The 24,067-nt window shown below is 44.6% G+C and overlaps 1 protein-coding gene across 1 annotated transcript in view; it reads left to right on the forward strand.

Annotated features, from left to right (window-relative positions):
- LOC141148870 (heparan sulfate glucosamine 3-O-sulfotransferase 2-like) overlaps positions 1-20,600 on the forward strand; it is an 81,587-nt gene extending 60,987 nt beyond the window's left edge. The window contains exon 2 of the mRNA XM_073636688.1: positions 18,949-20,600. Within this exon, the coding sequence (XP_073492789.1) occupies positions 18,949-19,567 (619 nt within the window). The 3' untranslated portion in view covers positions 19,568-20,600. The remainder of the gene's footprint in view (positions 1-18,948) is intronic.
- Positions 20,601-24,067: the final 3,467 nt, after the last annotated feature.

Consider the following 24,067-nt stretch of genomic DNA (forward strand, 5'->3'; position numbering starts at 1 on the left):
CCGCAGACCCCGACAACCAACGGCCAGGGTTGTCGGGAAGAGGCCCTTGTCCTCATCAACATGGGGACAAGGTGCTTTGGGGTGGGGGGGGCCCGCAGGGCGGCCCCCCTCCCCCAAAGCACCCACCCCACATGTTGAGGGCATGTGGCCTGGTACGGTTCAGGAGGGGGGGCGCTCGCTCGTCCCCACCCCCTTTCCTGACCGGCCAGGCTGCGTGCTCGGATCGGGGTCTGGTATGGATTTTAGGGGGGACCCCACGCCGTTTTTTCGGCGTAGGGGGTTCCCTTTATAATCCATACCAGACCTAAGGGCCTGGTATGCCCCGCGCTCGCCGCAATAGGAAAATTTGTTTTTCCTATTGCAGCGAGCGCGAGATGCAATACCCTGCCCTCGTGTCGTATCTGGTCCGTCGGACCAGCATACACACGAGCGGGCTTTCCGTCGGACCAGCACACACACGAGCGGACCTTCCGCCCGAAACTGAGTCCGGCGGAAAGATTTAAAACTTTCTTCAAATCTAGGTCTGGTGGGCTTTTGGGAAAAAGTCCGCCGGAAAAGTCCGCCGGCGCCCACACACGGGCGGATTGTCCAGCACACTCTGGTCCGCCGGACCAAGTATGCCGGAAAGTCCGACCGTGTGTACGCGGCATTATACTTCCGCCCCTGAATATACCACAAGGTCATCCGCTTGATCCTGACTTTACAAGGGCTACTAAGTAACTAATCTAGAACAATCATGTTGTCAGTGAAGTCTGAGAAGTGTGAACTGGGGATGAGATGAACATACCTGGCTTTGGTTCACAGGTGGATTGCCAAACTGTGCTGAAGGTTAATCCGAACCGCATTTAAGTCAATGGCAGCCAAGTCTTTAAAATTCATTTTAGCCATTTTCAAAGCTAACAGGTAAGGGATTATCAAACATAGGGCATGGGGAGCTGGGTAGAGCCCTGGTGGACACGTTCCAGTGCATTTTTTTGTAAATACCAATTGGTGGGTAGCAGCAATTTTAGGTCAAGTTCAACATTAAACAAAAAAAATGCCCAATAATTTTAATTACCATGCCTGGGGGATGCCCTAAAATTGCCTGTGAAGTGGCAGGTCTGTACATCTGTATGATGTATACAATGTACACAATGGAAAACTGATATTTACAGAAAAAAAGTTACATACCATTTAAATGCCCTATAAATGGCATAATTCTATAAAATACTCCAGCACTAACAAGTATGTGCCCAGTGAAAGTATATGACCATAAGATACTGCTGCTGGCACAAAGACAGGATTCACACCTCACCTACAGTATATACTACAACACAGGAATAAAAAACTGTGCCTGCGCAATAAACTATTTACTATAATCCTCAAGGTGTAAAATCAATAAAATGCAATTAGTGTACAATGCCCACAATTTTCAAATGCTCAGTAAAGTGCTTTCTGTGCCATAGATAAAGTATGTGCAATTCATAATACATTTTGTATCAAATCAAAATAATTTAAAATTATAAACAGTCCATTCAAAAAATTCCATTAAAAATATATTATTCACTGTCCTATGTCCATTCTCATTAATGTGCTATATTTTAGCAGCAAGAAAATTAAGAATAAAAAAATTGTGCATATATAACATTTTCTCCACCAGTGATTAATGTGGGCTTGCTTGTATTTGTAGGGCGCTTATCCCTCCACTAGTATAATACTGCTCTCACTTCACAAGATGGACCTAATATACACTGTTCAAAAAAAATTAAGGAACACATCAGATCTCCAATGGGAAAAATATCATACTGGATAGCTATACTGATATGGACTGGGAAACGTGTTAGAAACGAAAGGATGCCACATCGTTTAATGGAAATGAAAATGATCAACCTACAGAGGGATGAATTCAAAGACACCCTGAAAATCAAAGTGAAAAAATGATGCAGCAGGCTAGACCATTTTGCTGAAATTTCATTGCAGCAACTCAAAATGGTACTCAGTAGTTTGTATGGCCCCCACGTGCTTGTATGCATGCCTGACAACATCAGGGCATGCTCCTAATAAGACGATAGATGGTGTCCTGGGGTATTTCCCCACAGATCTGGACCAGGACATCACTGAGCTCCTGAACAGACTAAGGTGCAACCTGGCGCATGGACCAAAACATAATGTCCCATAGGTGTTCTATTGGATTTAGGTCAGGCGAGCGTGGGGGCCATTCATGCATGCATACGCTCACCACAAGAGGCTGGGCATTGTCGTGCACCAGGAGGAACCCAGGTCCCACTGCACCAGCGTAGGGTCTGACAATGGGTCCAAGGATTTCATCCCGATACCTAATGACAGTCAGAGTGCCATTGTCTAGCCTGTTGAGGTCTGTGCGTCCCTCCATGGATATGTCTCCCAGACCATCACTGACCCACCACCAAACCAGTCACGCTGAACGATGGTTACAGGCAGCATAACATTCTCTGCGGCTTCTCCAGACCCTTTCACATCTGTCACATGTGCTCAGGGTGAACCTGCTCTCATCTGTGAAAAGCACAGGGCGCCAGTGGCGGACCTGCCAATTCTGGTGTTCAATGGCAAATGCTCCGTACCTCACTGTGCCCACCATTGCAGCCTGTGCCCATTAATGCAGCCTCACTGTGCCCACCATTGCATCCTCACTGTGCCTGTAAAGGCAGCCTCACTGTGCACACCATTCCAGCCTGGGCCCATGAATTCAGCCGCACTGTAACCACCATTGCATCCTCACTGTGCCCGTGAACGCTGCCTAACTGTGCCCACCATTGCATCCTCACTGTGCCCAGGAATGCAGCCTAACTGTGCCCACCATTGCATCCTCACTGTGCCCGTGAATGCAGCATCACTGTGCCCACCATTGCAGCCTCACTGTGCCCGTGCATTCAGCCTGTGCCTGTGAATGCAGCCTCACTGTGCCCACCATTGCAGCCTGTGCCTGTGAATTAAGCCTCACTGTGCCTGTGCATTCAGCCTATGCCCGTGAATTCAGCCTCACTGTGCCCACTATTGCAGCCTGTGCCCGTGAATTCAGCTTCACTGTGCCCACCATTGCACCCTCACTGTGCCCGTGAATGCAGCCGCACTGTGCCCACCATTGCATCCTCACTGTGCCCGTGAATGCAGCATCACTGTGCCCACCATTGCAGCCTCACTGTGCCCGTGCATTCAGCCTGTGCCTGTGAATTCAGCCTCACTGTGCCCACCATTGCAGCCTGTGCCCGTAAATTCAGCCTCACTTTTCCCACCATTGCAGGCTCACCATTGTAAGACACACAGAGACAGCGGATATCTTCCACGTTGTATCATGGGGCTGGGTATGTGTTCGGCGGCCGCGCTGTTACAAGGTCCCGCCCCCCTAGATCAGCTCGTGTGATGATAGGTGGAACCTTCAATCTACTATCACACAAGCCGGTCTAGGGGGGTGGGACCTTGTAACAGCGCGGCCGCCGAACACATACCCTGCTCCGTTATACACAGGAGGAGAGAGAGAGAGGGAGGGAGTGGAGAGCTGCAGCTGCAGCCGCAGCCACAGCTCAAAGCAGCCCCAGGGCAGGCGGCCTACCGGGAAATTTCCCAGTATCCCGGTAGGCCAGTCCGGCCCTGCTCAGGCCACCCTCATGAAGTCTGTTTCTGATTGTTTGGTCAGAGACATTCACACCAGCGGCCTGCTGGAGGTCATTTTTTAGGGCTCTGGCAGTGCTCATCCTGTTCCACTTTGCACAAAGGAGCAGATATTGGTCCTCAGTGATGGCCCGTCTTAGGGGGCGCATGGGCGTCGCCCCCCCCAAGCTAAAAAAAATGAAGAGTTTCCAGGCGGTGGACACACGGCAGTCTATGGGAATCTTCCCAGCTTGCAATCAGCTGATTGCAAGCTGGAAAGCTGCTTTGCCCATGTTAAGGGAGGGTTTGAGGCGCACTCCCACTCCTCACTGATTCGTATATAGCCTCCTTTCCGATTTTTAATTGGCGGGGACAGAGGAAGGCTGGGCAGTGCTTTTTGCGTCACTTCCGGTTTCCCAGCTCACTGCTGCGTGAAGAGCAGTGGCGTCACTCGCTATGGCGGTATGGAGCAGCTCTTCCTCCTCCTAGCCTACCTCCTCTCTGTCCCCCAGCTCCTACACATAGGCGTGCTCCAGGTGGACGTCTCTCGCGCTGTGACTGCCCCTAGGTAAGAATCAGACCTCTCTCTGGGAAGCCTGCACATAGTACTCTGGCTTCAGTGATTTGTTATGGGACTTTTCTCAGCTCTGCCGTCCTTGCTGTGTACTCCGGGGAACTGACAGGTTGGCAGATTAGGGATCTCAAGAATGTGAGAAGAGAATGAGAGTCAGCGAGAGACAGCATCAGCTTTAACCCCTGCCAGGCTGAGCAGTAATTACTGCAACATCTCAGCCATATTTTTGGAGACAGTGAACAAGTGCAAGAAGGCAATGAGTAGGGGCATGAGGGCCAATGGGTACATGGAGGATGCAATGCATGGGGGATGTGTAAAAGGAAGGGGGGTAAATGTGAGCAAGAGGGGGTATTGTGTACAGGGAGGGTGTACAAATATATACAGGAGGGGGTAATATGTACAGGGGGGTAATATGTTCAGGGGTAATATTTATAGGGGGTGTAATATGTACATGGGGGGTAATATGTACAAGAGGGGGCGGTAATATGTACAGGAGGGGGTAATATGTACAGGAGGGGGTAATATGTACAGGGAGGGGGTGTAATATGTACAGGAGGGGGTAATATGTACAGGAGGGGTAATATGTACCGGGAGGGGGGGTAATATGTACCGGGAGGGGGGGTAATATGTACCGGGAGGGGGGGTAATATGTACCGGGAGGGGGGGTAATATGTACAGGGAGGGAATGTACTATGTACAGGGAGGGGGTAATATGTACCAGGAGGGGGGAATAATATGTACAGGATGGGGTAATTTGTACAGGGAGGGGGTTAATATGTACAGGGAGGGGGGTAATATGTACAGGAGAAGCTAATATGTACAGGGGGTAATATGTACAGGGGGTAATATGTACAGGGGGTAATATGTACAGGGGGTAATATGTACAGGGGGTAATATGTACAGGGGGTAATATGTACAGGGGGTAATATGTACAGGGGGTAATATGTACAGGGGGTAATATGTACAGGGGGTAATATGTACAGGGGGTAATATGTACAGGGAGGGGTAATATGTACAGGGAGGGGTAATATGTACAGGGAGGGGTAATATGTACAGGGAGGGGTAATATGTACAGGGAGGGGTAATATGTACAGGGAGGGGTAATATGTACAGGGAGGGGTAATATGTACAGGGAGGGGTAATATGTACAGGGAGGGGTAATATGTACAGGGAGGGGTAATTTGTACAGGGAGGGGTAATTTGTACAGGAGGGGGTAATATGTACAGGGAGGGGGGTAATATGTACAGGAGAAGTTAATATGTACAGGGGGTAATATGTACAGGGGGTAATATGTACAGGAGAGGGTAATATGTACAGGAGGGGGGTAATATGTACAGGAGGGGGGTAATATGTACAGGGAGGGGTAATATGTACAGGGAGGGGTAATATGTACAGGGAGGGGGGTTAATATCTACAGGTGGATGTAATATGTACAGGGAGGGTATTAATATGTACAGGAGGGGTTAATATGTAGAGGAGGGGTAATATGTATAGGAGGGTGTAATATGTACAGTGGGGGATAATATGTACAGGAGGGTGTAATATGTACAAGAAGGGGGGTAGTATGTATGGGGGGTAATATGTACAGGGAGGGGTAATATTTACAGGAGAGGGTCATATGTACAGGAGGGTAATATGTATGGGAGGGGGTAATATGTATAGGGAGGGGGTTAATATGACAAGGGAGGGGGTAATATGTACAGGAGTGGTTAATATGTACAGGAGGGGGCAATATGTACAGAGGGTAATATGTACAGGGAGGGGGGTAATATGTACCAGGAGGGGGGGTAATATGTACAGAAGGGGGTAATATGTACAGGAGAGGTTAATATGTACATGAGGGGGTAATGTGTACAGGAGGGGGTAATGTGTACAGGGAGGGGGTAATGTGTACAGGGAGGGGGTAATGTGTACAGGGAGGGGGTAATGTGTACAGGGAGGGGGTAATGTGTACAGGGAGGGGGTAATGTGTACAGGGAGGGGGTTAATATGTACAGGGAGGGGTGTAATATGTATAGGAGGGGTAATATGTACAGTGAGGGGGGTAATATGTACAGTGAGGGGGGTAATATGTACAGGGAGGGGGGGTAATATGTACAGGGAGGGGGGGTAATATGTACAGGAGTGTGTAATATATCTGTGACTGAGGCTGCACTATATACCCTGATCTGTGACTGAGGCTGCACTATATACCCTGATCTCTGACTGCACTATATACCCTGATCTCTGACTGCACTACATACCCTAATCTGTGAGGCTGCACTACATACCCTAATCTGTGAGGCTGCGCTATATACCCTATCTGTATTGCTGATCTATATACCCTGATCTGTGATGCTGAGCTGTACACTCTGTCCTGTGATGCTGGGGCTGTATACTCTGCCCTGTTATTCTGGGGCTGCATAATCTGTCCTGCGGTGTGGGACTGTATACTCTGTCCTGCGGTGTGGGGCTGTATACTCTGTCCTGCGATGCTGGGGCTGTATACTCTGTGCTGTGATGCTGGGGCTGTATACTCTGTGCTGTGATGCTGGAGCTGTATACTCTGTGCTGTGATGCTGGAGCTGTATACTCTGTGCTGTGATGCTGGAGCTGTATACTCTGTGCTGTGATGCTGGAGCTGTATACTCTGTGCTGTGATGCTGGGGCTGTATACTCTCTGCTGTGATGCTGGGGCTGTATACTCTGTGCTGTGATGCTGGAGCTGTATACTCTGTGCTGTGATGCTGGAGCTGTATACTCTGTGCTGTGATGCTGGAGCTGTATACTCTGTGCTGTGATGCTGGAGCTGTATACTCTGTGCTGTGATGCTGGGGCTGTATACTCTGTGCTGTGATGCTGGGGCTGTATACTCTGTGCTGTGATGCTGGAGCTGTATACTCTGTGCTGTGATGCTGGGGCTGTATACTCTGTGCTGTGATGCTGGGGCTGTATACTCTGTGCTGTGATGCTGGGGCTGTATACTCTGTGCTGTGATGCTGGGGCTGTATACTCTGTGCTGTGATGCTGGGGCTGTATACTCTGTGCTGTGATGCTGGGGCTGTATACTCTGTGCTGTGATGCTGGGGCTGTATACTCTGTGCTGTGATGCTGGGGCTGTATACTCTGTGCTGTGATGCTGGGGCTGTATACTCTGTGCTGTGATGCTGGAGCTGTATACTCTGTGCTGTGATGCTGGGGCTGTATACTCTGTGCTGTGAGGCTGGGGCTGTATACTCTGTGCTGTGATGCTGGGGCTGTATACTCTGTGCTGTGATGCTGGGGCTGTATACTCTGTGCTGTGAGGCTGGGGCTGTATACTCTGTGCTGTGATGCTGGGGCTGTATACTCTGTGCTGTGATGCTGGGGCTGTATACTCTGTGCTGTGATGCTGGGGCTGTATACTCTGTGCTGTGATGCTGGGGCTGTATACTCTGTGCTGTGATGCTGGGGCTGTATACTCTGTGCTGTGATGCTGGGGCTGTATACTCTGTGCTGTGATGCTGGGGCTGTATACTCTGTGCTGTGAGGCTGGGGCTGTATACTCTGTGCTGTGATGCTGGGGGTGTATACTCTGTGCTGTGATGCTGGAGCTGTATACTCTGTGCTGTGATGCTGCGGCTGTATACTCCTGACACTATGGGTGGAAGCAAGTGGAATACAAGGGCGGAGTGAGTAGATTCTATAAGGGGTGGGGCTTATGCGAAGTGGGAGTGGTCAAAAAGGAAGGGTGAGGCCTGGCGCCCCCATCCTAAAACTTCACCAGCCGCCACTCTTGGTCCTGCTGATGGGTTAAAGACCATCTGCGGCCCTGTCCAGCTCTCCTAGAGTAACTGCCTGACTCCTGGAATCTCCTTCATGCTTTTGTGACTGTGCTGGGGGACACAGCAAATCTTCTGGCAATGGCACGTATTGATGTGCCATCCTGGAGGAGTTGGACTACCTGTGCAACCTCTATAAGGTCCAGGTATTGCCTCATGCTACCAGTAGTGACACTGACCCTAGCCCAATGCAAAACTAGTGAAAAAAGTCAGAAAAGGAGTAGGGGAAAAAAATGTCAGTGGCCTCCACCTGTAAAACCATTCCTGTTTTGGAGGTCATCTAGTGCACCTGTTGTTAATTTCATTACCACTAAAGCAGCTGAAACTGATTAACAACTCCCTCTGCTACTTAACTGACCAGATCAATATCCCAGGAGTTTAATGGATTTGATGCTATACCCAGATTAAAAAGTGTTCCTTTAATTTTTTAACAGTGTATATCAGCTCATACACGCTTTTACCCTTTTTCATAGGGTTATTATTCTCTTTTGTGTGTATCCTTCCAGGTTACTATGAATCTCTCATTATTGGTACATAAGATTCTTCAATGGTAATCCATTTCCATCCTGGTTCCTCTTAGCTTTTTCTCCCATATAGGACCTAAAGGAGAATAATTCTCATAGTGCTTACTGTTATTTTAGCTTTATTTTTATTTTTATTAAATATAAGGATGCACTCACAATGTATGAAAAATGAATTTGCCTGTATACATTCCAATGGATGCAGCCTCTGTGTACCTATGTACCTCCAACAAAATGGCGCTCCACTCAATTCCGGTTGCAGCGTGTTGTCACTGGCTCCTCCTCTTCATGCGTTACATCACTGTAGCACGTGACTTTGGCAGGGGATCCCCTGAGAACACACTCTATCTCAAGGTCCGGTTGGCTCACCACTCAGATAGACAGGGAAGGCTGTAGTTCATCAATAATTAAATGTGAAAAGAAGATTGAGGTGGTCCACAGGAGACTTTTTTTTGCTCACAGATTATTCAGTCTCTGGCATTTGCTTGTAAGTCTATCAGTGACTCTAAAATCTTCAGAGGCATATCAAGGAAATTGCAACTTGTAATACAATAGAAGAGCATGCAGTTTGTTACAGAGATTCGGATAGATATAGAAAGGTTCTCTAACACCAAATGCAAATTATTAAGTGGAATACTTAAAGGATACATGTACCTTAAAAAAACTCCTTCTGGCTTCTACCTCCAAAAAGAAAAGTGCAAGTATTTGTTTTGGTGTAAAAACTGTTTGGTATCAGCTCAACATTTATCATTTTAAAGATTCTTGTACAGAACTGCTCATCCTGAAAGTTGAGAATGCCATCTAGCCGTAGAGAACATTAACAGTTTGATGGGGGGGCATTCTAAGGGTTACAGGATAATTAAACCCAAGAACAAAAATTGCATATACTGCAGCTTAGCCATACATAGAGGTGGTGGTGACTGTATTTGTTTTCTTTTTTTAAGAGCATTTTTAGCAAGTGCAGAAAAAAACCTGGTAAACTTGCCAGTATTTTAAATAATTTTCTAGATTTAAGTGCAAAAGATATTAGCTTTATGTGTATATAACCTTATCAATGTGTTTATTTTTTTTTTCAATTTATGTTTTGGTGAATGATTTGTAAATATAAATGTAAATTAGGACATACATACTTGCGAATTCCTGTGAGCTGAAATAAAAAAAAACAGTGTTATCTTCCTTCTGTAAACCACTAATCTCCCCATCCTTCATGTAATGGAGATGAACAAATGCAGACATATTTGTAGTCCAGCTTGAGTGACAACCATGGCTTTCTCCATAGATATAGTGGAAGGGTGAGCTAGCTGTCCAGGGACAAGAAGTGTGTTACTGGCAGGATCACCAGGTGAAAATAAAGGAAAGAAAGCCATGAAAAAAAAAAAAAAAAAGAAAACAACTGCATTCACCTAATCTAAGAATGAGTAAGCTTTAATTTGCAATATTTTTGTTTTTGGGTTTAGATACACTTTAATGGTGGGGAGTCAGGGAGACCCTGTTTTATTCTTTGAAATTGCATGCATTTGTTAAATGGGATGTAGAGTATTTCAATGTTTATTTTAGATTCACATGTAAAAGATATTAGTTTAATGTATATAATCCTATCTCTTGAGTCTTCTTTCTTCTGGACTGCAGATTGGGAGGGTCTTTCTGTTGACATAGACACCTTTCATTAGGTCCTTTAGCTGAGTCCTCACAAGTTCCAAAAGACTTAGGTGGAGGTATAATGACATCAGGGTGGTGGCTGATCACCCTTCTTCACTCCAGGAGGGATCAGCTGAATTTTGATCTATGTATGTACAGGCTGGTTGTACAGAAGTTGATCTATTGGTTGACTTCTGTACAAGTAGCCTGTCAGGTTTTGCTGAACGATCAGTGCCCCTGGCTATAGCCCGCAACGCGGGGAAGTGTCCCCGCCGTCAGCATACAATAACTCAGAGGGAATGATTCCCCCATCCACAACAATTTTTTTTCGTTTAGCTTGCCGGCTGAAGGTAAAAATTATGAATCATATATGGCCAGCTACAAAGTCTCTTGAGTCATAAAAATTCCAAATGTCAGCATTAAAAAATAAAACACTTCAGTTACATTTTCAGCTCTTGGAATAAAAGATAATCATTGTAAACACCCCAGGCAATGCCCCAACTCCTGGCACACTCACTTTTGCTGGACCGCTCGGTCTACATATTTATAGGAAAAAAAAATGGTAAAATAAAAGTGTGTGAAATAAAAAATATAACATGCTGAATATTTTAATTATATGGTTTTCCCAATGCAGTTATAAAATACATTTTTGTGATAGTGGCCATTTAATAAAGCATACAAGAAAAGCTGACCCAAAGCAGATTTATGAGGTTTCGAAGCCATCCAAATATATTTAATTCCTACAGTGAGAGAGTTAATAGTAATAGTTGAACCTGAAAGTCCATCTTTGGTTTGTGAGATGGTACCAGGACATCACTATAATCCTCATGTTGTCCAATTTACAGTAACAATATAGTGTGTTCTATTTTCTAGGTTTGTTGTTCCATTTTACCTATTCCCCTAAGCATGCACAGTACTGTACCGCGCTTGTCTTCATTTTAAGGACCGTAGAGGCAGTTTCATGTTTCATGGCACCCTATTAAATATATATTAAACATATAACATTTAAAATTGTTAAAATGTATCAAAAGCTAAAAAGTCATGTCAGGTCTTTATAGCAGTTCCAGTTTTCGATAGGGAGATGAGTCCTCTGTATTTGTCCTGTGACCACCATGATCAAATTTGTGAAGGAAAATCCAAAATTTTTAATTAATCACCAGAACACAAATAGAGAGGAAATCTTTTAAAGGGGACATTTTTTCCGGTGACAACTCTCTCAGGGTGGGTTTCTTTCATTGGAGAGATTTCCTCTCACTCCCTGTTGTATTTACACAACAAGAAGTGAAGGTAAATCTCTGCAATGGGACAGGGTTGGACAAAAAAGTAAATCATAGAGGTTTTACCATTCCATATGCTACTCCATATGGGGCCCCAGGACGATATCAGAGTGTGACGAAACGCGCATCGGGACTAGTGGCATGCTGACGTCATAGCTGTGTACCTTAGTGGACAGGTGTTTGCTTGCCGGCCGGCTTTTATAAGCCTTGCAAGTTTATCTCTTACTACGTGTAAGTGCATTTTTTTACTTTAATAAATGTTCCTATTACAATTTACACTATGGTGAGCTCCACTTTATTTTGGGTTACCTTCTGGTCCTCAATCGAGACCACTGAATGATCGAGTCCCCTTGGCTGCTGGCTGTGTGTTCCTGCTTTACTATATCAAGCATTTGGGAGCCGTCATCACCACTTCTTTGGATCAAGGCCCTGGCGGGGCTAACAGCCACAAGCCCATTTTAGCTTGCCTCTGGTAAGCACGCATTTTATATGGTGGAGAAGCACGCGTCTGTGGTGTTGTCACAAGTCATACCAAGATTTCACATGTGGTTATGATTTATGGACAAATCTATAATTTTATTTTGTGGTGTTGGGAGTAATTCCAAGATTTATGCACATTATTTGCATTTTTTGTGTTGTATTCATTTATGGTTAACACATTTTCTAATTTAGCGCAGCTCCATTTTATTATTTCTACGTTACATTGATGTTTCCTATGGTAGGATTATGTAGGAATAGAAAAATACAATTTTCCCTCTATCAGTGGATTTCAACCAACAGAGTTGCCCCTATTGGAGAGTTTAGATATTTTAAACTTTTTAACTATCTGTATGGGTAGCAATCTGATCACCAATGTATGGGATGGAGAGGGTATCCTTCCCACTGATCATCAATGAAATGAGCATTTTTCCTAATGACCACAAATAAGTGGGGTTTAGCTGTGGTTCCCTAACACTTGAACATTAGCGCGCCCCCCCCCCCCCCCCCCCCAAACACTTACCTGAGCCTGTACTTGATCCAGCGAATTGCCTAAAAGTAGCGGCCCTCTCCACTCACAGGTCAGGGAGGCAGCAGTGGGAGCCATTGCTTCCTGCTACTGTCAATCAAATCCTGTGATGAGGAAGTGGGGGGCCAGGCCGAGCCACATGGCCTGTGTCTATGGATCGAGCCCACATGCCCCCATAGGAAGCAGCTTCCTCTTGGGGCACTTACCGAAGAGGAGGCGCCAGGTACATCAGCGGGAGACCCAAGAAGAGGAGGTTTGAGGCATCTCTGCACAAAACCATTGCACAGAGCAGGTAAGTATGACATGTTTATTTTTTTAAGAAGGTTTACAATCACTTTAGGAGCTGATTTTTAGTGATAAAGGGAACAGTCTCTGTAAGTATACTGTTGCTATAAATTGTAACATGTCAAAACATTTAAAGTTACTGAGAGGTACACTTCAACAAGTGTTAACTTTGCTGACAAATTCAAAAAATACAAAAAAGAACATTTGCAGTATGCTCTGTTGGAAGTTTGACAAATGCACTGGATTGGACTAGTATTACACAAAATGCCACATTTAAACAAATTTCAGCTTTGCTTGTGATTGTGAGCAGGCTGGCAGTGTCTTCTGTTAGGACAAGTGCACTGGAACTGTATTTGTACTATTTGAGAACGCTAGAAGCATTCAGCACAGCAGTCTTCCCACTCTCCTAAATGTATGCATTGCTTAAAGCGGAACTTACCCCAAAAGGGGAAGTTCTGCTCTCCTGGTTTTGACAGGTACCCGCTCCCCCACTTCCAGTTGAATTGCTGGTCCCCCTCCTTCTGGGACGTGTCACAGATCTCAGCTGCAGGACCATTCAGATAGCACAGCACTGCTTTTGTATGCACAGTGAGCAGCCGGCTGTGAAGCCCGCAAGCAGTCACAGCCGGCTTCCCACAGTTATTATGTCAGTGCCGGGGACCAAAGCCCGGTGAACAAACCGGCCTGGTGAGGACTGAGCTGAATCCCTGGGACAGGTAAGTGTCCTATTATTAAAAGTCAGCAACTACAGTTTTTGTAACTGTTGGCTTTTAGTTTTTCAAAAGATGACTGAAGAACCGTTTTAAAGCCTAAATAAAGAATTCAGTCAGATAGACATTGCTGTAACAACATGCATGTCTATAATATTACCTCCATTTTCCTGTTACAACGTGTATTTAAATATGTTTGTGCATTTAATAGACACCAAAGTCATGCTTTGCTACTCCTGTTACTTTGTGATCTAACAGCCCTGGTCAGACACCCCCCCTTCTCTCCTGCAATACAGGCGTGGACACTTGTGATGAGGGGTGTGGCTAACACTCAGCTCTGCCAGCACAGAGCAGAGGAGATGAAGACAGGAAGCTGCATTTTCACTTAGAAAAAAGAAAATATTTGAAAAAGTAGCCCCACTTTTTTTGAGATCAAAACATTCTCCTCTGGGTAATCTATGTACATTGCAAGGATTTTATCAAACTTTGTTGCAAGATTCCTACCTTTTGTTATTCTGAAGAAATAGCTGTTTGTTTGTCTGTGTCCTTCTGAGAATGGGAGTGACTTTATGATTATCAATCAGATGCTGCACTTGTAGTGTTCTAATGAGAAAGTGGTAGGCTCTGAATCCCTTTGGATGTGATTCTCTTTGGAAGTATCCCGCTAAAAATGAAATTTTTCGTTGCAGAGGATACTCAAAATCTGACTTGTATCTCAGTGTAGACTTCTGGGAAAATAAGTGAGACAATCACACAAGCAGGAAATTACATTTCAAGGAAGCATTCCATACACAGAAGGTGTCCAGCAGGTCCGGTGATATCATGTCAGCTCCTATCCCCTAATCGGTGCATTTCGTCATAAGGCAATGTTTTTTCAAGGGGGTTGGAAACATCTCCTTATGAAAAAATACATCGGGTGGGGCTAAGAGCTGACATTATCATGCCACCAGACTCTCTGGTGCTCTGTTTTGTATTACTGCTCTGTTTATACCATATAATGTGGGTACCTTTCTTTTAAAAAAATATACTGATGATTGCAGTTTTACGATATAGGTCCTTTGTGATTTATATTCGTTCTGGGAATTGCATCATGTTACCTGCTGGTGAGGCCTGTGGTTCCCAGTACCCAGTCCATCCATCTCTTATTTTACCAAGCACTTGACAGACCTACAACCAGGAGTTTTAGATCCTGGTAAGAAGCAGATGTGTGATGGTGGATCACATGGAGTCACTAAGAAGCCCATGATCAACACTAATGAACTGTATGCATTGATTAGCTAGTCACATGTTTGCATTTTGCTGTGTTTGCACTTTGTTTTGCTGATTTAAAGGCACAATTTTTTATGATGAACAGAGATATATTATATTTATTGATTACCGTATTTATCGGCGTATAACACGCACTTTTTTCCCCTGAAAATAGGGCGAAGATCTCGGGTGCGTGTTATTTGCTGACAGCTTACCTTGGAGGGGAAGAAGGGGGACAAGTGCCACCGGAAATCACCGAGCCATCATCTCCTCTCCACTCGGCTCTCCGACACACAGTCCCGCCTCTGCCACCGGCATTGGACCAGTGTTCTGTCTATCACAGGAGCTGGTCCAATGCCGATGGCGGAGGCGGGACTGTGTATGTGACTGCCGACTGAAAGAGAGGAAACAGATGACGGCTCGGTGATTTCATCCGAGATATGGTGAGCTGCATTGAGGGGCCAGATGGGAGCAGAACAGGCTGCAGATGGGCACACAACAGGCTACAGATGGGAACACAACAGGCTGCAGGTGGGCGCACAACAGGCTGCAGGTGGGCGCACAACAGGCTGCAGGTGGGCGCACAACAGGCTGCAGGTGGGCGCACAACAGGCTGCAGGTGGGCGCACAACAGGCTGCAGGTGGGCGCACAACAGGCTGCAGGTGGGCGCACAACAGGCTGCAGGTGGGCGCACAACAGGCTGCAGGTGGGCGCACAACAGGCTGCAGATGGGCACACAAAGTTATTTTCCCTGAAACTTCCCTCTAAATTGGGGCGTGTGTTATACGCCGATAAATACGGTAATTATTTATTTGCACATAGTGGTGTTTGAATTTTTTTAGGGTACAGTTCAACAATATTTGATATAGATTGACCATATATAGCCATGACCATATGTGGTCAATGACTTTTCCCCGAATGCCTGTTGGCTTGCTTCCAATTTAAACAACCTGGAGGGCGGCAGGTAACAGTCATCATGTAGTAGCAGTAGTGATAATGAATGGCTTCTGGCCGCAGCAGCCAGGGGTTAGGGTGGACAGACGAACTGGCCAAATCTGGCCATTTAGTTTGAACTTTTGGCTAACTGTGAACAGCTTGGGATTGTTTCGCTAGATACAAAGAATTCATGAGAATTTTCTTGTCGATTTTGCAATCTAGACAAAGTTTTCTTGGATTGAAGTGATGTACATAAAAAAAACTCTAAAGGTGACATAAGCTGCTGCAGTCAACATGGAAAAACTAGAGGGAAGGGATCCATCTATTCCACACTTCAGTGCAGTAGGAGGATCACCACAGTCCTTGTTTTTTTTATAACACCATTCAAGCAGAGAGAGCGAAAATCAGTCTAGCTAATCTCTTCACATGAACGGCTGCTGTAATTTCCAGGCCGTTTCTGCCGCGCTTTCTGGATACGCCGTACATGGATAAATCTACATCCCGACAAGCTTTTGATTAGGAAATAATTGCAGCAGCTGTAGCTTATTATGAGCTTTTTTAATGAATGTAGCTTGCTTTATCTAGGCTGGAATTTCACCTCAGATTAATTACTCCGAGACAAATTAACTGCACTTAACCGTCTGCCTAAATAAAACGGAGACTTGAGGGTTCAGCAGTGGGGGGTGCACACATGTATGACGGGGATGATGCTTGTTCGGAATAATTTCAGGCTCCACAAAGTGTGTGAAAAGGGCATTATTATTTACTGATCTGTTTCAATTAAATCTCTCCTGGGAGGATAGGGCAGAATTTCCTTTCTTATTACCGTGGCTTTTTTTTTTGTTGCTTTTTTTTAAAAGAGGCAATTAAGACTAGCAGGTCATTGTTGTTCCAAGCCCTTGTGCAGGGGTGACAAGAGCTAGAGAATGCCTATTTATACACTTACTGGCCACTTTTATTAGGTACACCTTGCTAGTACCTGGTTGGACCCCCTTTTGCCTCCAAAGCTGCCTTAACTCTTCTTGGCATAGATTCAACAAGGTGTTAGGAACATTCCTCAGAGATTTTGGTCCATATTGACATGATAGCATCACGCAGTTGCTGCAGATTTGTCGGCTGCACATCCAGTAGCGGCTGGTCGGTCACACACCCCCCCCCCCCCCCCCCGCGCTTGCTGTCTGCCAGTCGGTCTGGCACTTACTCCATCTAGGCAATGAGCAGCAGGCATCTGACAGCAAGCATGGGGCAGCAGGCCTCGGGCAGCGGCTCCTGTATCCTTTCCTCCATTGGCCGTGCATCTCCTCCCCTCCCCCTAGGTGCCTAATAGAATCACCTGTCCTTTCAGCCAATCAGGTGACGGGTCTCATACCCGCTTTCTGATCGGCTGGGAGAAGGATCAGAGTTACAATAGTGAATATTCATTCACTATTGTAACACACCTGGGTGGGCTCTGAGCGCATTCTCTGCGCCCCAAGCCCACCCTATTTTGAAGCCTATTAAAGCCTCTGGCTCTAATCAGTACTTCAAAAAAACACCCCCTGTATTGGAATTGGATATGGAGGGTATGGATGGGGGGGGCGGTGTCCGTGCGCCCTTAATGGACAAGCCGCCCCTGTGCACATCCCTGATGTGAATCTCCTGTTCTACCAGATCCCAAAGGTACTCTATTGGATTGAGATCTGGTGACTGTGGAGGACATTGGAGTACAGTGACCTCATTGTCATGTTCAAAAAACCAGTGGTGAGATGATTTGAGCTTTGTGACATGGTGCGTTATCCTGCTGGATAGAGCCATCAGAAAATGGGTACACTGTAGTCATAAAGGGATGGTCATGGTCAGCAACAATACTCAGGAAGGCCGTGGCATTTAAACAATGCTCAATTGGTCCTAAGGGGTCCAAAGTGTGCCAAGAAAATATTCCCCACAACATTACACCACCACCACCAGAACCGTTGAGATGGTATTTTGCATACCTTGGTTGTAATGAGTGGTTATTTGAGTTACTGTTGCCTTTCCAGCATCTGGAACCAGTCTGCCCATTCTACTCTGACATCAACAAGGCATTTTCCTCCGCACAACTGCCATTCACTGGATATTTTCTTTTTCGGACCATTCTTTGTAAACCATAAAAGGACCCCTAAAGGTTGGCTTTGCCCCCCACCCGCACTTTGACACGTCAAGTGAGGCTTTTTTGTCAAATTTCTGCTGTCACTTTGATCAGCGGTGAATGTAAAGCACAGTTACCTGTGCTGGCCTTTTTTGTACTGTAATCCACTTCAGCTGCTGAAACGAGAAAACTCAAAATGTGATATATATGAACTGGGTGGGAAGGGTCAGCTTATTAGAATCCTGGAGAGCTATAAAGCCCAAGCAGGGCATTAAAGAGGGTCTCATTTCACTCAAAGCTACAAAAATCCATATATATATAATAAACACAGCCCAACTACCCCAACCACCTTTAATGTAAAATCTACAAGATCTACTATAAATAAAAGTATCTTATATTATTTTTTTTTACACATTAAAATGCAAAGTCTACCCATTTGTGGGCCAGCACAGGTCTAATAGGTATTCATCCCAGGGTACTCTTGAATTCACATCTGGACCATGTGATCACACTTTAGTTCTTGTCTAATACCTTAGTCCTGATAATCCTGAGTCCTAAAAATGACTGAACATAGAGGATCAAAGAAAACACTATCTTGTCTATAGCAATCAGATTCCTCATTACCTGTCTCTTTTTTGCCCTTGGGTTCTGAGCAATGTCGGTACAAGGTTCTCTGGCACCCAAGACATCTGAGAATATCTATCTTAATCATCAGTCAGGGGAGTTTCCAATGTTCCAGCTCAAATGACAGAGTTTTCTGAGTTTGAAACCGTTGACACTGTAAGCTATATAATTCATTATTTCTTTCTATTACTTAAACGTTCAGATTTGAGGCACTTGGGTATTATTAGTGATTCTTTTGGTGGCCTACACATTTGAGCACAAAGTTCTGGTAGTATTTTAGCCGTGAGCTCACTTTACAAGGTGCTTCTGGCTTTTTTTCCTGGAGCATTAATTTTGAATCATAGGAGGTAAAAGAGTACAAGCGAGGGAAGTAAACTGTATAAATAGTTGATATATAGCACATAGGATAAAATAACACATTAGAAGAGGAGCATATGATTATAGGTTATCAAGCGTCATTTTTACAGAGTATGAAAAGACCTGTAGGAACTAACAGCATTCTTTGCAGCTCTCTAATAATTTTCTTCCAATGTTTTTGCTTATTTTGAATTTCATGTTTTAATGTTTAATGCATCATATTCAATGTCAAATATATTTCCTGTTTCCAAATACAGAAATTTGATGCCTCGATCCCTGGACAGACAGATAACTGTAGAGAAGACCCCCAGCTATTTTGTGACAAGGGAGGCTCCCCGGAGAATCTCACATATGTCCCCTCGGGTCAAACTGATAGTGGTGGTCCGTAACCCCGTGACCCGTGCAATCTCAGACTATACACAGACTCTATCGAAGAAACCAGACATCCCTAGCTTCAGTGAGCTGGCTTTCCACAACAGGACAACCTGGGAGGTAGACACTTCATGGAATGCCATTCGGATTGGACTTTATGCTCTGCATCTGCAGCCCTGGCTTAACCATTTCCCAATTTCCCAAATGCACTTTGTAAGTGGAGAGCGATTGATCACAGATCCAGCAGGAGAAATGGCTAGAGTACAAGACTTCCTTGGCCTCAAACGTCTGGTCACAGACAAGCACTTTTATTTCAACAAGACCAAGGGCTTCCCCTGCCTCAAGAAACCCGGGGGTGGGGGAGCACCTCGCTGTTTAGGCAAATCTAAGGGTCGGACTCATGTACAGATCAACACTGAGGATATAGAACAATTAAGAGAGTTCTACAGACCTCATAACATCAAGTTCTATGAGACGGTGGGCCAGGACTTCCACTGGGAGTAGTCTCAAGACCGAACTAGATAAGCTGGTAGAAAGAGGGAGATAAATGTGTGAGAGATCAAACGGGTTAAAAACTAAAGACACAAATATGAAACCAGACTGTGAAGCCCATTATCGGAGTATAATATAAAAGAGATAATTTAGGGAATTTTAAAGGTCCTTGTAAACAGAGAAGACAGAAAGTGCTGGGATGAAGGGATGACTATGATGATAACATAAGCAGATGAAGGAATGACTATGATGGTACTTTAAAGAGAAAACTCAAGGTGGTGAAACAGAAGTCTTTACTCGTACAAACCACTATACAAAGGGTCTGTTCTAAACACTGAGGGGACAAGAAGGAAGCACGTTGCACTTTGCTTTTCCATTACAGGTACCAGAGAAGATATCACAGATCTGTAGATGGAGCCCAAAGCATGACATACAACTACAAGCTGGTCTTATGTAAAAGGCACAGCAACCAGCACATATTGGCTACCAGCACTAACATAACGTGGAAAAAGAGGAAGATTCAAAGGACACAAAACATCTGGAGATCATAGGGCATGTCTCCCTTGATGTTCATAATGATTGTAACTAAACACCAAAATTTACTTTTTATATGAAAATATACATATACTTGTAAGATACCTGATTTATAGCAGGTTTGTTTCACCAAATGGCTACCCTGCATCTAACAGAAGTACCCTTTTAAAATGAAAATTATGAGTTAATGAGGGGTTCTAAACCACATGTGTTTTGGAAGGAGGAGGAATTATACAAATATTTAAGTCATATGTATGCTTGGTTTGCTTTGAAGAAAAGCCAGGCCAAAAATACCTATACACTGATCCCACTTTACTCACCTTTCATTTTTACCCACTGCATACTACAACCACAATGGGGCTAAAAAACATGTCAAATAACTAGAATGCCTATAGTAAAAAGCTGCCAAAAATCCACAAGCACTCTCCCTGCTGAGCTAGTTGAACATATCTGTCCAGTCAAAATGTATTTTTTTTTTTTTTAGTTTTTTTTTTAGTTTTGGATACAGTGGGAATACACTTTTTTAATGTTATCATATTATTTTTTTTTTTTAAATTTTCCCTCAATTAATATAATGCTGGTTTAACTAGACTGGAAGTGAGAAAAAAATCCCCCCACAGCAACATAGACAACATTTTTTTTTACTAGTTGGGGAGGGCTAGAAACTTTGTCACTTTTTCTCTTCTATGTTCCTGTTGTACATTTCTCCAGACTTCTGTTTTGGTGAAACCATTGCCTTTGTGACAAAGCGAGGGGGAATTGCCCTAAGATAGCCCCAGATAAACACTTGATTGGGATTTTAATTCTTTATGCAAAACTAAATAAAGTTTTGGCTGGGCAAATACGTTAAACTTGGACCAACCGCTGTACAGGGTCTGCTGCTCTCACACAAAGCACGTCAGCATTTGGCTCTAGACCAGCATTGTGCGGGGGAATTTGAAGAGAAAAATGTTGTTTCATGCAACTCAAATGTACTGGTCACATTTTCTTTAAGTACAGTTTGGCTTTAAAATATCTCAGTTACACCATTTAGCATGCTAAGCAACAAGTATTCTGTTACTTTTTGCAATAAACATGAGATTTAGTGATGTATGAGTAGTGATGCAGCTCCATATCATATCTATCTATCCATCTATCTATCTATGGCTTTTTTCTCAGCGAATAGGTGCAGGATCCTCCCCTTTTAAGCCACCCCTTGTCTCCTCCCCTTACCCACCGAGTATCTTCCCTTAGTTCCACCCACTACCCAACCCCCAGGTACCACCTCCTTTTAGAGAATACAGAACCAAGTAATATTTTGTGGTGTTAAGTAATTTGTATGTAATTTGTTAATACTAACAAAAAAAAAGCAGCAAAATAGATCCCCTGCAGCCAGCAACAATAGATCCCCCCCAGCAACAATACACCCTCATCCCAGGCACACTAAATCCCTCTAACAATAACAGATGCACTCAGCAACAACAGACCCTACCCCAGCAACAATAGATCCCCAAAAACAATAGACCCCCATCCCAGGCACACTAGATCCCCCCAGCAATAACAGCTCCACCTAGCAACAATAGACCCCCATCCCAGGCACACTAGATCCCCCCGCGCAATAACATATCCACCTAGCAACAATAGACCCCCATCCCGGGCACACTAGATCCCCCCGCGCAATAACAGATCCACCTAGCAGAACACAGATCCACCCAGAAGAAACAAATCTCAGCCAGCAACAATAAACCCCACCCCAGCAACAATATATTTCCCCCAGCAACAATAGACCCCATCCCAGCAACAATAAATTTCCCCCAGAAACAATAGACCCCACCCCAGCAACAACAGATCTCACTCAAGCAACAATAGATCCCCAGCAACAATAAACTCCCATCCCAAACACACAATTCTCCCCCCCCCAGCAATGACAGATCCCCCTAGCAACAACATACCCCACACCAGCAACAATAATTTTCCCCCAACAACAATAGACCCAACCCCAGCAACAATAGATCCCACAGGAACAACAGACCCCCATTCCAAGCACACTAGATTCCCTCAGAAATAACAGATCCATCCAGCAACAATAGATCTCCTCCCAGCAACAATAGACCCAACCCCAGCAACAATAGATCCCTCATACAACATTATAACCCCCCCCCCAGCAACAACAGTCCCCTGTTACAAAGTACCACCTCAGCAACAATAGGTCCCTCTCAGCAACAATTCACTCCTTAGCAACATAAGACGCCCCCTAGCAACAATAGACCTCCCGTGCAAAAATAGATCACCACCAGTTACTATAGATTCCCCAACAACCAGCATTATACACCCTTTGCCATTACATACATTCTGTACTAGAGGTGCCAGAACTGTGTTCCCCCACATTCCCACTGATAAAAAGATCTATCTATCTGTCTATCTATCTATCTATCTATCTATCTATCTATCTATCTATCTATCTATCTATCTATCTATCTATCTATCTATCTATCTATCACATTTTAAATGATACATGTTGGGCTGGATTTACCTTTAGGCCTGCCTATAGGTGGCAGAGGGAAGTAGACAAACTTTTCCAGTATAGTTTCAGCCATGTGTTTTTCCCATCATCACAAAAGATATGTTAATCTAACATTAAATGTTTTTTTTTCCCAAGTTAATTTGTATTGTTACATATTGCCACAGTACTCCAAGTCAGGCTGGAACCAGTAAAATAATAACATAGTCTGTGTAAAAGAGGTCTTCCTAATTGCTACATGCACCATTGATGGAAATCCTGCCCTTGTGATAGATAGATAGATAGATAGATAGATAGATAGATAGATAGATCGATCTAAACATACGTGCAAAGACAGGAAAGGTTTTAGACTCCCCTGGCAGCTGTCTTTGTGATAAAACCGGAGTGTGCGCATAAGAAATAAGAAATATAACTGGTCCTGATTCATCACGCTGTAATGCTGCTTAAGCGGAACTTCATTCTGTCTCTCAGATGCCACCATTATGGCGCATGTGCAAATGTGCCCATGGGCATTGCCTGGCCTTCAAGTCCTGGCAAAGCAAGTCAGCACATCTGCACATGCACAGGTGATTTTGTGCATACCCGCAAAGACAGAAACGGTATCGGACATCCTCGGTAGCAGGTTTGTGCATGTGCAGATGAAACCAGTGCATACACACGTGTGCCCCAGGACTCTCTCGGGACTCAGGCCCTGCAGCACATCTGTGCAAACACAGAGGGCAGGGAGACATTCTTGCCTAGGCGAGAAATGCATAAGTGCTGCTTTGCAGAGCTAATAAAATACTTTATTTAAAAAATGTCCATTTGTAGGAGAGAGAAGGTGGAGGAGGCAAGGCAGCACAACATGGACTTTAGGGTGAAGGTCTACTTTAAGGTGTACTAAATAACCCTTTTTCACTCCTTAAAGTGTTACTAAACCCATGACCCTGCATTCACTATATCCAGTCACCCACAGTACACAAAACATGGAAATACAATTATTTTACTAAATATAAACTGCTAAATACCTTTTCTCATCAGCAGTAAATAGCAGTCTTGTGACTTCTATCAGTGTCTAGTTAAAGCTTGTAAGAGGAGTTTTCATACTGCACTGAGCTGTCCTATCAGGATCAAGGACCCCTGACCCTCTGTCTGGACAGTACTAATTGGTCCTGTGCTGATAACATGCACTCTCCCAAGAAAAAAACGAAAAACTCTATAGCAATACACACCAAACTGAGCATGTGCACTCTGACTCCAGTAACTCTATTATCCGGACATGTTCTGGAGTCAGTGGAAAAAGGGGAGGATCAGAGAAGACAGGATCAAATAGCCTTTTTACACAATGCGGAGGATTAAAGGAGAAGTATAGCCAAAGTATGTTGAGCTGTACTTCTCCTATGGATCACAGAAGTGGAGATCATTTTGCACTCCTGTGACATCACCAATGTCAGTCCAGCAACCGCGTCATCCCGACCATGGAGTCTGGATCTGCCAGG

The sequence above is a fragment of the Aquarana catesbeiana genome, linkage group LG06, assembly GCF_042186555.1.
Source record: "Aquarana catesbeiana isolate 2022-GZ linkage group LG06, ASM4218655v1, whole genome shotgun sequence".
Classification (NCBI taxonomy): domain Eukaryota; kingdom Metazoa; phylum Chordata; class Amphibia; order Anura; family Ranidae; genus Aquarana; species Aquarana catesbeiana.